The following is a 12,778-nucleotide window of genomic DNA, read 5'->3' on the forward strand; positions in this document are numbered from 1 at the left end:
ATCCAATTGGTGATGAAACTAGTGGTGAGATGATTTGATTTAAAAAAAATGAATATATATGATTAACGTATAGACTATCTGGGCGATAGGTTCATCTACTATTGATCTAGATGAGGCGTGGTGAAATTTATGGTATGATATAATTTTGTCTGCAATTTTTTCTTTTAGAATATTTTACATAAATAGATGTATTCTTATTTATTTTTTATTGAATTCATGTTGGTTTGAAGGAGCTGGTGTTTATGATTGGATTTGACACTCGAGGGGAGGCCAAGGTACGAGGGCCAAACGTGATTTGTTTGACAAGATAACTTGTGTGCCTGCCCTGGGGCTACTGCTTCAATGATTGGTGGTCGGCCATCTTCCCATATCTACTTGGCTTTGTTCAATGATTGGTGGTTGCCCGATCTTCCCATATCTACTTGGCTTTGTTCAATGCTTGGTGGTAGGCCATCTTCCCATATCTACTTGCTTTTTTAAGTTGCTGCAATTGGGCAACATAAGCTTGCATGGGTTTGCTATGGATGTTTTAATGCTGACTAGGTGTGGAATTGCAGGCTTGTATTCGTTGCTGATTATTACACGGTCGAGGTTATCATTACTCTGGAACTGGACGTCTTGACCAATGGGCGATATGGGAACCCCCCACGCCATTCCCAAAACCAAATTCTATGCAAACCAAGACCCATCAGATGCAATAAAATGGTGTACGCCGTATGAATTCTTTTAAATCCACTATGTTTACATTATTATCTCTTCAAGGGAAAAAATATTGTAAGAAAAAAAACATGCTATAGATGTTCTTCCGTGTACAATAATTAAAATTTGCAACTCAAAAGTTGTTTTAATCCGATTGCTATGTAATTTTAAATACAATCAGAGAGCTCATGGAGATTCTTGGGTCCAGAGTTCGTAACCGGATAGAAGCGAGCTAAATGCAAAAGCAGCGAATGCTAGGAATGCCATTGCAATCGAGGCACTTGCCATTTCTGTGAACTCGTCTTTGCCCCAGTTTGATTGCCAATCATCCACTCGGGTGGCTGCTGCAGATGATGCTGAAATCAAAAGATAGGCCAGTATCTGCAACAAAAACCAAAGAAGCACTCATCAGCATTTTATTCTCTCTGCCCTTTCATGCTTTAATTCGTAATTCTATGCACTTCACACTCCTAGTGCTCATCTATTGCACTAAATCTATGAATATATGAACTCGACCTATCACATACAAGGGAAATCTAAATGATAAAAATGAAAATTATGCTGATAGAGTAAAATGACAATGCAACCTATGCCCAAAACTGAAACATACAAATCCATATGTGCAACCTATGTGCAAAATAGAACCATACGAGACAATGCCTGAATTTACACTCATACAAGAACAATGCAACTAATGCTAAAAAACAGAAGCATGCAAATCCATATTTGCAAAATTGTACCATACGAGTCAATGCCAGAAAATTACATCCATACTAGAACAATGTAACGCACGCACAAAGCAGAACCATACAAGCCCATGTCCGTAACCTATGTGAGGAATAGAACCATACAAACCAATGCCGGAAATTGTACTGATATATAGAACAATGCAACCTATGCCCAAAATAGAACCATACGAGTCCGTACACATATGTTGATGGACTCATACGACGAGTCCAAAATAGAGTTCCAATTGTTACCCATACTGGAAAATTATGTTGCACGGGGACGGCAAGGAAGGCCGTTTCAAGTACCCGAAACGTCCCTGGCACGGGGATGATACGGGGACGGCTGGGGAACGTACTGGGGACGTGCCATGCTGGCAAGGTACGGCCGAACGATATGGGGACGTTTCGGGGACGGCCTTCATCTGCCGTCTCCGTGCAACTGCAGCATAAAATGGCCGATAAACAAACCCTAGTTGCTGCTGATTTTGCTGCGACGAGCGGAACATCGACATACGAGTTGGAGTATTTCCATATTGTTGAGGAAAGTAAACTGGCTGTTGAGATGCATCGAAAGCGAAAGGAAAAACAAGTTTAGAAGATGGGAAAGAAGAAGAAGAAGGAGAACTAGTGGAAACAGGGGAGGATGAAGAGAACGAAACAAAGACGCAGCGGATTGGATCGGGTGCCAACCCAGATCCAGATCATCTCTCCAAGCTCAATAAATCTCTCTGTAGCGCCTTCTCGAATCGAGCCGAGGCAAGGTCGAAGCTACCCGAGCACTTCAAGACTGTGACCGAGCACTTCGAATCGAACTCATCCATTTCAAGACTCTATTCTGCAAAGGTAAGATCTTGCTTAGTCTGAACAGGTATTTAAATGCTTTGACTGCTTCAAAGCAGCTCTCTTTGATCCCCAAGGTAATGGGAATCTCAATATTGTTAATGGGTATTTAGAGAAATGTAAGAAATTCAGTTTCAAATTCCATTGTCATGTGTCGACAGAGATGAAAAAGGTTAAAACAACTTGCAATGTCTTTTTGTTGCTTACAGGAATACAATATCAGAAGTTTATCTTGATATTGAGAATGTCATTGCTTGATTTTGATGACACCTAAAGATCTTATTTTTTTATCTTAATTTAAATTTTGAGATTTGATATTTTAATATTATGATTTATTTATAGATTTTATTCTTTTAAAATTAATATTGTTGTTTGAGTCTTGATATTTGATTTTATTTATAATTTTTTTACATCTATTTATAATTTTAAAATTATTTTATATGTCGTTCCCTTGCCGTCCCCGTACCCGGTAATTTTAAAAATTACCGTTTCCTGTCCCATATCCATATCCGTGCAATATAGCTGGAAAATACTAATTGTTGTCGATCACAAAAGTAATGAATGCTATATACAAATTTATTAACTACAGTTTATTAGATTGTATGCTAATGAAAGACAACAAGAGTTATTTGTGAACTACCATTTATTATATATAGTAACAGGGTGGTAGCAACAAGTGCAAGGAGATAATAACAACAAAGAATGAAGCTAATTATGAAAGGTAATTTGCAACTATTAGTCTTCAAATTGAAAAAGGAAAACTTGCCTGATCCATGAAGAAGGCGAAAGGCAGAAAAAGGTGATGGTGGATGACATGCGTTTCTGTCATGAGATAGTGGGCTACATCATAGGCTTGAAACCCCGCATAAATAAACCCAATCACATTTACTGATAAACAGTACCTTCCAAATTTACACACACAATTAAACGGCGAATGGATATGGAAAACGCAATAAATAAAGGGAGAGAGGGGGGGGGGGCTCTATTTTGACCAAATTATAGCAGAATTTTAATTAAGCAAGCTTCATCAAATAAGTCAAAAGAGAAGAAACCTGTATTCTTTATAGCGATCATAAGAGTCACCACTCCAGCCTTGTGTTTTATCAGCAGCCATAACAGAGAAAGAAATCAAGCACAAAACGATCTCGCTTAATCGAAACCCTAAAGCCGCCATAATCACCCTATGATGTACCTTCGATCTCCTCAGTACCGCCGCCACTGCTCCCGCTCCTCCTCCGCCAGCTCCGCCGCTCACCTTGGTCCTCGTGGTTGCCCTCGGTCCCTCCTCCCTCACGGCGCGGTTCACTGTCAAATGCAACGAGTGTTGCGGTGGAGTACTCGGAGGAGGAGGCGGTGAAAAAAAGGGAGAAGAATTGGGGTTGAACTGGGTGGACTTGTCGATGGCAACGAGTGCCTTGGAGTTGTCGAAGGGGGGTTTAACGGGGGAAGCTTCAGGGGAAGCATAATTGGAGGTATTGTCGGGGTCGCCCTGCTCGGATCGTAGAGGGGAGTGCGGGGACTCGTAGTGAGTCAATGACTCGGAATTTGAAGAGGAGGATCGTTTCATGATGTCGTTGGGGGTTTGATTCCTCTTCATCGCGGCTTTGGTTTCCATTGCTTTCTTCTATCGCATTATAATATGCTGAGTGAGTGAAAGAGTATCGGAAAAGAAATTAAAATGAAAGAATTCAAGGCCAAGATAAGAAAGTCGCGGGACAATGGTCACATTAATTACTTCCCCACCTTTTCCTTTTCCTTTTCGTAGCCACGGCTACCACGTGGCATCTGTCTGGCTCTTTCTAACTAACAAACACCTGCCACGTTCTATTAATTATGACATGGCAGCACATTATTGGTTGACGGAGACACTTCAGTTCAGGCAGAATATGGAGATTTTACGTAACTCGATGGCAAAGGGTCTTCAATCATCATTAATATTTGATAGAATTTGTTAAAAAACATATATATAAATTCAAATATACTAAATCGAATAATTTGAGTATTCAATATTTACTAAGATATTATAAATTTATCATAAAAATTATACGATGAATTTTATAATTATTTTTAACTTTAAAAAATAAAATAACAAAATAATCGATTTAAAGAAATTATTGTTATGAGTAGATAATGAAATTATAAATTGGCAGTGGATGGAAAAGAGAATTCAATTGCTTAGCAATATCAAATTGATTGGGAAGGCAACTTTACAAAAGTAGAGTGATTTCTTTCCTTCCTTTTATCCTTCATTCTTTACGGTTTCTTTAAGAGTGGGCTATGCTTATGCTTTGTGATAAAAAAGGGCCACCACCATTTACAAAAGATTCCTACACCACTCTTTGCTTTACAACCATAAATATATTAGTAAACAAACAAACATGCAAAATTCCCATTTCAGAATAACCTTGTACACATCAAATGTTTTAACCGAATCTGATAACACCGCTCTATGTATGTGTGTATGTTAGGGCTAAGCCAAAGCAAACATCAATAACCGGACACCTGTGTACCACAAGCAGCCCCCTCAGCTAGGGTTTATTGAAGAATATACTAAAAAAGAGCATTCTTCCCTGTTTTCTTTCTTTTTTTTCCACTTTATCTCTCATATCATTAGACTTTCACAAAATCCAATGCTTTTCACTTGTCTAACACAACAAAAAGACAACCCCCGTCACTTCCTGCTTTTCTGAATACCCTTTTGGAATCACTGTAGTCTCTATATATAATCCACCACCCCGTAAATATAATTGGTTGGTTTACGCAAGGGAGGGGCAGTGAGTGCTACCATGTAAAACTCTTTGCAACCAGCTAAATGCGTGGCCTAGCTATGATATATTGAAATGTGCCCTCATCTTATCATCACTAATCTGATTATCATGCAGTGATAACTGAAGGAAGAATAGGGAGTCGTACAAAGTAATGTTTCTATCATGACCACTGGAATAAGATAAGTGACATGTTTCCTTATTAGTTCTATATTTGATCAATTTGCAAAATTGGTATACATCAAAAGAGTAAGAGATCTTAAGAGAGTAACACTCCGAGGAGTGCAAAAGAGAAGAAAAAAAAATAAAAAATATTGATCCTATCTTCTCCTTATCCATAACAAAAAGCATCAAACACAAGGGTTACCATAAGAAAGCGTTGTCCTCTAGAATATAGTTCACAAAATAGCAGCGTCAGATTCTTTTATCTCTTGTTGTGACAAAGTTGATGACAATCAGTCATAGACTGATTTCACTCTGGTAATATCAAGCGGTTGAATAGCACAAGGAAACTTTGCTCAGGCACAACGTAAAGGAAACCTAGATCAGCTCCTTTGACATAGGGTCCAATGCCCTGCATATGGCCAACCACAGGGATTTCTTTCAATTCAAATAGTTTGAAAAATCAACTAAATACTTTTGGTCGCAACTCACATCAAAATTATTAATACAAAGTCTCGAATATTTTGTTACCTTGCCATTAAGTTGGAGAAGCTCACCCTCAACCCATCGTGGGTTACGGACACCAAATTCTGCTATGCTTCCCTGACCTTTGTAACACACAACCTGTATTTTTAGAGTTTTTCCCATCAATTAGAAGTCTTAAAAGTCCAAATTAATGTTTACCAATATGAGGTTCTGAATGAAGTCCAATTTATATGAAAGAGATAGCGGAGATATTTTGGGCAAAATCTTGCATCAAATTCAATACTACATAGCATTGCTTCTCGCAATGCAACCAAAGGAGAAAGATGGAAGACGTACAAACTGATAGAGATAAACTAGAGTAATTACCACTCCTAACTCATCTGGATACAACCCACGGTTAGGGAGGCGGCTCTCTCTTCCAATTTTCGCACGAAAAGTAACCTAAAAATGTAAAAGGCGTATTGATTACCACATGCATGTTCTATCAACAACATCAAAACATAAAATTAACACTCTCATGCAAGAAATAAACAGGACAACAATCAATAGATTTATCTAAGATACAATAAAATGAAAAAGAACCTGGCCAGCCGGAACATTGAGATCTCCAGTAAGCTTCACAGCTTCAACATACTCAAAGAACTCAACATCTAAAGATAAACCATCAGCATCACTCCAGCGACCATATTTACGCCTCAGCTGAACTATCTCAGTTCCATAAGGACCAAATGCACCAACATAGAGGCCTGCAGTTCAATCAGCTTGTATCGATCAATGGTTCTAGTGTGTGGGGGAAGAAAAAAGATACCATACGAATACCCACCTCAAGTGGGTCCAAATTGCCATTGTCACTGCTAATTCGATTGAAATTTGTATACTCGGATAATCTGCTCCGCTTCTGTGCCTGACTAACAGCAAGTTTGACAATTTCACGCACATCTCTAGAGACCTAAAATAACATTAACAGTTAGTGTTAAGTTAAATCGAGCTAACAGTTAGTTGTATACTTATCAAACTCAGTTATTAAACGTCGACCTATACACAGCATCCATTATTTAAGGAAACTATATTTGGCCTCAAAATCAGCATTTCCTCCTATCTTTAAAATGGCACAAAGTGGTGATAAAGCAGCTACTCAGCACTTCACCAGCACTCGATAGGGAGCATGCTGACTATCATATCGACGGCAGCAAAATTGGTGTTTCTTTCGCTAAATTCAAACCTCGACATTCCTATTGGAGAAAGTCCTCGACAGGTGTTCTTCGTAAGTCCGAGATGGAAGATGATTCAAGGAAGAATCATTATAAAGCTGAAGGCGTTATAGATGAAGAACTTCAGGTGTTGAGCAATTGACTAGTGGAGTGTTGCAAAGAATTTATCAAAATCGGTCATCTCGCTAGACAAATGCATGCAAAGGGCCTCACTGGCTTCTCCTTAATGAGAGTTGTTGGTAATGTGGTATTAATGATTTTCGAAGACTCTGCTTCATTGAGAAGTGTGAAGAACGATAAATCAAAGACTCTTGCAGAGTGGTTCTCCATAGTCGAAGCTTGGTCAGAGAGTTTGGTAATGGAGTGTCGCCGAGTATGGTTAGTTTGCGAGGGTGTTCCGTTTCACATATGGAATTGGGATACTTTCAAGAACATTGCTGATTGTTGGGGTCAGTTACTAGCAATCGATGAAAGTTGTCAGTCACCATCATCCTTTGATTGGGCAAAAATTCAAGTCCTCACAAAGGTTGGTGCGAGAATTGATGCGACGTTGGAATTGAAGGTTGGTGACAACTCCTTCAAGATCATGGTGCATGAGATAGAGCCTTCATTCAAGCCAAACTCTTGGACTCCTGAAGAAGCCGAATCTCATTAGATCTCGTCTCTCTAATTGTGTTTTGATTTAGTTTATATGGTTGCAGGTGTTGCGTCTCTTTTGTATTATGTTCTGTTGCGTTGTTTTAATTCTATTGCTGGAGGTGTATTTAGAAATAAGGTGATTCGATTGTGACTTTGGATGAGGTTTTATGAGCTTAAGGTGTTTGTTGTAATGGTGAATATCACCATAGGAGGATATTCCATGTTATCTTTTGTATTGGGTATTATTATTAATAAACTTTGAGGTACTCTTTTCTTCCTTCCAATGTTCGTTAACATACTTCTTTGTATGTGAATGAATATGAAGGGAGTTTTTAATGAGACCTCCAACTTCTATCAAAAAAAAGAAAGAGTCGTTTGAATCCAACATCTGGAAGTGTTTCAGTTATGGTATGCTTATCACACTAAAAAAAGCCTTCGATAACACCAATGAGAAGAATGCCTGTAAACTATTTAAATCTTAAAGTTAATTATCTGAACCCAGTGGTTGAAATTTAAATCTCACCTTAGAAGAAGCTTTATCTGAACCCCAAAATGCCTTGGCAACATTTGGAGGCATAAGCTTAGAAACACCTTGAGCTGCAATAGCTGCTATTTTCACCTTAGATGCTTTACTTTCTCCATTATCACCATCTAAACTCCTCTTGGGGACATGTAGCAGAAAAGAATCTCTCTCCAAGTCCTTTATATCAGCTGGAAGATGGATATATTCATCCTTAGTAGGACTGTCCTCATTTTTATGGACAAGTCCACCTATAAAAACCTTCATATCCAGATCATTTCTGTCATCTAGATTGCCAGCCTGCCCCATGGCAACTCCATCAAGCTGCATCTCTTCGAAATCACTAGTTTCATCTTCAGAATTCTCAGTGGCAGCTGTTTTCTCATCATCTTGTATCAATTCCTCCACCGAATCATTAACTATTACTTCCTCAGAAACATCAACATTCATGACTTTGACTTTCAATCCAGGAATTTTATTTTTAAGAAAATTTATCACTTTTAATCCCTTCCTCAGTTGCTCCCTCGATATTTATTCCCTTCTCATCACTTCTCTCTGCCTTAGCTTCATCATTCCCCTGAACATCTATAACAGATGCATTCTCAACTTCAGAAGTGGATGGAGATTTTGAAGGCTTGGATGGTGAGCTCGTACTATTCGCAGAACTACCTTTTGCACGCTGTAAATAAACTACCTGCAGCATATGCCCCGTCAGAAGCATCTTCCATATTAGAAGGCTCTAGAGGACATGGTAGAGCATCTTTCTTGTGTGTGTGCAAGCAGAAAAAAGCTATTCATCCAGACAGAGATGTGATCATCCAGACAAATGAAAAATTCCTCAACAAGTCCAATATATGAAATATATGTACACACAAATTTTGAAAAATTTTCTCCTACAATATACATTTTACAAAATTCCAGCATATTAAAATTGATGATGCATCAAGCTAGAATATTTAACGCAATTAGCACTTCACCTGCATAAGATATGTTTCTTCATCTTCTTTAACCACAAAAATCTCGAATAACGGAGTTCCAGGTGATGCATTGACCAACTGCCTGCATGCAATCAGTAATTAACAATTATCAATAAATTAACAGTACAAAGAACCTTAGTTGAAGAGAGATTTTTCTGACCTTGGACTGTAACTCCTAGCAACAAATCTACCTACACCAGGTGTTATGCGCACTAATCTACCAAATGGATCATCAAAGTCCTTTGAGTAGCCTACCCACCAGCCCAAACATAGCTTCGATTACCACCCGGAAAGAGATTGATCTTCTAGAGGTCTAGTTTCATAGGCTGGTAGGATTTCTACGTGAATGTGCTGAGTTACAAACATTTCAGCAATCAACAAAAAATGCAAAGCATTGAAACCATAAGGGAAAAAATATCATAAAAAAAGTGTTCTTAAGGAACCTATTTGACCATTGCTTAAAGATGCATCATAACAAACCATAAAACTTGCCAGTAAATATTTGTAGAAGCTAACCATCATATTCTAAGTTTCCTATTTGAGGTCATAATTACCAAAAGGAGAGAAGGGCTAGAACATTTGATAATTATGCAAGACCTTTACATAAACATAAACTCATTATTCCATGTCATTCATTTAAAATATCATCATATAATTACCTTTATGGTCATTCACTCCTGCAAATGTTAAATTTTCATTTCAATGATTGCTTTAAGTATTATAGGGGACCTCGGAAGACTCAAACAGTTAAATGATATTTGCAAGTTCTCATTGTGTCCATTCATAAAATATTTTTCTCAAGAATCTAATATTGCCGAGCTTTATATTGTTAGTCTTATAGCAGTGCAATAGTGACAAGGAAGATTGTTAGAAAAAAGGAATAATAGTAGAACCTAAACAATGACTTCCTCAATACTGGAAATCCAGGAGAAGTGACCATTTTTAGGCTATTCACTACACAGTCCAAGATAAGAAGTAGTAGCAACAAAAGAAATTACCAGTCCACTTCCTGTAAGTCTAGACAACCGTCATCATGGTACCGCTCTTCATCTATGGCATTCTGCAAATAAACAAAATATTTCAGTAAAAACCAAAACATAATAGCACGCTGTTCATTTTAGAATCTTATACAAGTTCTAACTCTAACCTTCAACTGAGACATGATTTCAGCTACGCTGTCCTTTGAAGAACCCTCTGCAATAGCCAACTTTAACTTTGCAGCTTCTTCAAAGTCTTCCTTATCTATTGCATCTTCGAGTTGAAACTACAAGATGGATCATTCAATCAGACAACATTTATACACACAGACACATGAAATACACATATGCATGTATAACAAATAAACATATCTTCGTTACATGGCATCATAATCAGCAATGAAAAAAATTAGAAAAAAGAGATGAGAGTAAAAAATATCACAAATGGGAAGCAAACACAGTATATACTCTATTGATTGAAGAATAACAACATGAAATTTAGCACATTAAGAGCTTGTTCTCAAGACAAATTTGTTCTCTGTTGATTGAAGAATAACAAGAAATTCAGTACAACTAACGTCATTAGTGAGCCTCACCCCACCCCCTTCCCTCCCTTAACTCAATAATCTACATGTTTATATCCAAAGCCATCGTTTCAATTTATCCTACTGATACTAAGAGAGATAAAACCTAACAGCAATATCTCTATCTTCATATTCTTCCATATGTGAAAAAAGGAGCAAAAGAAAGGGAGAAAAGTGCACAAGCAGCACATAGCTCTATCTTCCTTTGAGTTATTATTTCTGAGGCAAGTTGTGAAATTATAATATTGTGATTTTTAGAAATAGTTGGTCATGGAGACAAAAATTGAAAAGAAACAACGAGATCGAGACTAGAGAGAAACATGAAATGGGAGCCTAACGATGGAAATTTCAATAAACTAGTAACTATTAAAACCCGATATGGGAAAAACTTAGGGCGAGGGATGAAAGGAATCCAAAGGAGTTACCTTGAGAACAGACGCATAACTCTCAGCCTGTTCAATCTCAGAGAAATGGCGGCTCCATTGATTCCAATCCCATTCAGAGGAACTGACGGTCTGACTGTTGATGGGGTTGTTGCAGCTGCAACGCCAAGAAGAGTTGTTGGGTTGGTGCATAAAAGATGGCCTGTTTTGAGCAGCAGCAAGACTCCAATTCCAACCCAGAACAAAGCTCAAATTGGATGATTTCTTGGGCAAGGAATCGATACAACAAAAGGGTTTCAGCTGAGGAATTGAAATTGATTGCCCCACACCACAAACATGGTTGCTAATTATCATCTTGTATGAATCTGGTGGAGTTTTCTGTTTCCTGTTTCCTGTTTCCTGTTTCTTGGAGACCTCTGGGTTTCGAATCAAGCGTGTGCGAAACTAGGGATGAATGGATAATACGAGTACAAGTAGAACAGATACATTTTGGATATATCCGTATCCATTGAATACGTGGGTGATCCAATATGACTTCCTGCCTTTCACTATTTACATTATGGTCAAATGTTGGTAAATAACTATTTATACATTGAAACACTCTTCAAGTCTTTGTATTTTTTAAATTTAAAAATGTTAATTTTATTTATTATTAACGTGATTTAAGATACAGTAACCCCTACACCTAATCCCCGGAACCAATGGCAGCAAGCATTAGAGGGTGGATCAGTCTATCAATTGATTGGTTTAAGTAGTAAATTGTTTGATATTGTTTGATCAAATTTTAAGTTCGAGTCGTTGTATAGGTAAAAAATTCACGTTAAGAGACTGATTCATCAAAATTAAGTGTGACACTCGGATCGATCCGAATTAATTAAGAATAAACTTTGAAAATCGAGAGGATAACCTAAAAAGAAATAAAAGGTGGAGGGTCTGTTTTACAAGCGGGGGGAAACGCCAGGGACAAGGATTTTAGCATTTAACTGACCAGTCTCAGCCCACCCACACCCACATATATCTATATCTCAATCCAATCACTTGGACCCCTACATCTACCATACACATATTGGCTTGCTTGGATTAAACTTTTAACATGCAATGTACTAATCTCTCTCATTTCTGTTTTTCCAAGCTCCTACTATAAATTCCTCTCCTCTTCAAGCTTAAATTTATTTTATAAGGAATGTTAACATAATTTAACTTCTTAAACCAAGTTTTGAACGTGCCAAAAACTACTTTATTCGTTTGATACTCACTTGACCAGAGATTGTGTGTGATGAATTGGAGTAATTGGTGGTGATATTGTAATACGGCACTCTTGCTAATAATAATCAAAAGCTAAATAATGAAAATGGACAAAATTTGGCTATATTTTTGGACCGGCAGATAGGTAGACAATTGTGAAGGACTACGTACTGAATTTTATACAAAACGTACATATACATATAATAGACAAAAATACCTTTTGAGTTTACATACCTAGTTCATGCTTCAATGTCTGATGAATTTAATTAAATATTATAATTTTTTAAAAAAATTAACTTATCACATTCATAATATTAAATTTTGATACCTTAAATCGTTAAATTAATAAATAATTATGTTTTAAATTATATATCATATTGCATTGTATGAATATATTAATAGAGGAAAAAGGAAACAGTAAACGAGGAATTTGAAGCATTGAAGGAGTAAGAAGAGGAGACCGTAGTGGGTTAGTTACACGTTGTGTTTGGGCAATTCCATGTGCCCACATGGATTATTGCGTTTGGTTTTGTATCAAATTCAACAAGGTCTCCTTTTCTCT

The 12,778-nt window shown here is 37.4% G+C and overlaps 1 protein-coding gene and 1 pseudogene across 1 annotated transcript; both read right to left on the reverse strand.

Annotated features, from left to right (window-relative positions):
• Window positions 1–731: 731 nt before the first annotated feature.
• Window positions 732–3,938, reverse strand: LOC120186544 (CASP-like protein 4A2). Its single transcript, XM_039190440.1, has 3 exons — window positions 3,320–3,938; window positions 3,034–3,169; window positions 732–1,080 (listed from the first exon to the last, which is right to left on the reverse strand). The coding sequence occupies exons 1-3, from the start codon at window positions 3,880–3,882 to the stop codon at window positions 886–888; spliced, it is 894 nt and encodes a 297-aa protein (XP_039046371.1). The 5' UTR covers window positions 3,883–3,938; the 3' UTR covers window positions 732–885.
• A 1,244-nt stretch (window positions 3,939–5,182) lies between these two features.
• Window positions 5,183–11,325, reverse strand: LOC120186545 (annotated as a pseudogene).
• Window positions 11,326–12,778: the final 1,453 nt, after the last annotated feature.

This window comes from Hibiscus syriacus, unplaced genomic scaffold (genome assembly GCF_006381635.1).
Source record: "Hibiscus syriacus cultivar Baekdansim isolate YM2019G1 unplaced genomic scaffold, ASM638163v2 tig00113716_pilon, whole genome shotgun sequence".
NCBI classification, from domain to species: domain Eukaryota; kingdom Viridiplantae; phylum Streptophyta; class Magnoliopsida; order Malvales; family Malvaceae; genus Hibiscus; species Hibiscus syriacus.